The sequence below is a fragment of the Convolutriloba macropyga genome, chromosome 2 (assembly GCF_964194025.1).
Source record: "Convolutriloba macropyga chromosome 2, txConMacr16.3, whole genome shotgun sequence".
NCBI classification, from domain to species: domain Eukaryota; kingdom Metazoa; phylum Xenacoelomorpha; order Acoela; family Convolutidae; genus Convolutriloba; species Convolutriloba macropyga.
Genome location: NC_134469.1, coordinates 81,100,765 through 81,102,969, shown reverse-complemented (window position 1 = coordinate 81,102,969; position 2,205 = coordinate 81,100,765). Strand labels below are relative to the sequence as shown.

The following is a 2,205-nucleotide window of genomic DNA, read 5'->3' as shown; positions in this document are numbered from 1 at the left end:
CATATCCCATAGTGACCCCTTGTAATTCTTGGTGACAAAACCATCTAAAACGCAGGCTGACAATAAAACAGCAACAAAAAGCCAAAGGTATCGTGTATTACAAAAATGGTACAATATTGAATTTGCAGCTTCAAAATGTCATGTATTTATTTCATCGTTTTGTCCTTTATTTTATGAATTTGTGCTGTTTCTTTTGTTGAAATTTTCGGCCCCAGACAATTTTTCCGCTGAAGAATTATCAATTTTGGTCAATTTTTCACAGATAGCGAAAGCTGGTGGTTAGGAAAAAAGGGAGCAAGCGGGTAGATAGGGATAGCTAGGAGATGGGTGCTGAAGATGTGGCACACTTAATCGTGATTTGTAGATGTTCGTATTGCTGGATATTAAGCTATATAGACAGCTGCGTCAGATGGTTACTTGGTTAATATAATTACCTTCCAAAACCATAACATGTTCATAAATTTACTATTTAGAGAATCACGGCTATTTTTTTTGGGAGAAATTTGTGCGTGAAAATTTACACGTTAAATTTGTGCTGAACATCAATTCATACCGCAAGGGCAACTGTACCCTCTTAAAACACATGTGTCATGGTGCACTGTAACCTATCTTAACCATGGTTAGTGTGCTGTAAATCAGGTCCCGAAGGATCTGGGTGCCCATAGCAGGATCTCAAAATCGGATCGTTTCAGTCTGCAATGTCGGCAATGCATACAAAGGTATTGCAGTGCTAATGTTACCAACATACGCTTAGGATCGCTGATTTGATTGATCTAGGATACAAAACTAGTTTTATTAATTTTCGTGAATTATCTAAACGGTAGTTACTTTAAATTAGGCATGCACATCAACGACAAAAAACAAAGTCGTTGTACAATATGCATTAAAAGCAAACATATTTCAGGTGCATCGAAATACAAAATCGAAAATGACCAGGCATATCAAAGTCAAGTGTACAAGCATACGACGAGCATAAAAAGGCTATTCACTTGAGAATCAGTTTTCCATGCAGAATTGGTTGTGGACATACAAAAACTCCTCTTACTCGCCGCCCTTCTTATTCTTGTGCCTTTTGTCAGAAGTATGCTTGGCCTTAATATAATTAGCATTTCTCCTTTCCCGCCTGGTCGAGTTGCTGGCGCTATCGTCGTCATCGACAAGTTCCACAACTTCAACCTCGCGTCGCTTTCGGGAGTGATGACTGTCGTGTTTTTCATGCTTGTCGGCCTTATTCCTTTTGTCATAGCTGTATTTAGCTTTAATATAAAAAGCGTTTCGCTTCTCTCGATCTGTGGAGTTGCTGTCAGTGTCGTTGCTATCGTTATCGACAGGTTCCACAACTTCAACCTCGCGACGCTCTCGAGAGTGATGACCGTGTTTTTCATGCTTGGCGGCCTTATTCCTTTTGTCATAGCTGTATTTAGCTTTAATATAAAAAGCGTTTCGCTTCTCTCGATCTGTGGAGTTGCTGTCAGTGTCGTTACTGGTGTGATCGTCATCGACAAGTTCAACTTCGCGACGGATTCGAGAGTCATTTTCAGCCTGGTTAGCGTAACTTTCTTCTACTTCTGGCTCAGCCGTCGTTGTCCCGTTTAGCGATTCGTATCTGTCCTCGGCCATTTTCTTATCCATGTATCGAGCGAAAACCATTAGTACCACAAGCAAAATCACCGTACTCACCGCGACTATCGTCGCCAGGACCCTAAAAGGGGAACATTGACCATTAAATTGAAAAGATTATTAACGGTTACGTTAATTTTTTCATGTAAGTTTGATTTGATTTACCCGAAGAACAAAAATTTGTTTCTTTAACAACAAAAATCGCAGGTTCTAAATAATGAAAGTACTTACGTTGATAATTTCATCTCCGATAGGTATATAATTATATACGATTTCAACTATTAGGTCTTTGTAATAAATCTATGTTAAAAGTTCTGGCTTATGCGATTAGTGAGAGTAATTACGTTAGTTTTATAGAAAAATCTTGCCACATTTTTCACCATGGACTTGTGAAATATCAGAAAAGTGGGCGATCTCAAAAACCATAAGTGACTCGAAAGTTGAAAGTGAATTCCAAATCGAAAGTCAATTCAAAGTGAACACAAATGAGTACCGGCCAATGAACGATCATCGATCATTCAGACCCCCTAACAATACCCCCCTCCCCCATTATCCAACCCCACCCCCCTATCATCCAAACCCCCC

General features: G+C 39.5%; 1 protein-coding gene across 1 annotated transcript; it reads right to left on the bottom strand.

The window, feature by feature from the left end:
- Window positions 1–787: 787 nt before the first annotated feature.
- Window positions 788–1,949, bottom strand: LOC142335505 (uncharacterized). The gene is made up of 2 exons (XM_075384032.1): window positions 1,852–1,949; window positions 788–1,702 (listed from the first exon to the last, which is right to left on the bottom strand). Exons 1-2 carry the CDS (start codon window positions 1,863–1,865, stop codon window positions 1,042–1,044), a joined length of 675 nt encoding a protein of 224 aa, XP_075240147.1. The 5' UTR covers window positions 1,866–1,949; the 3' UTR covers window positions 788–1,041.
- Between the last annotated feature and the right edge of the window lie 256 nt (window positions 1,950–2,205).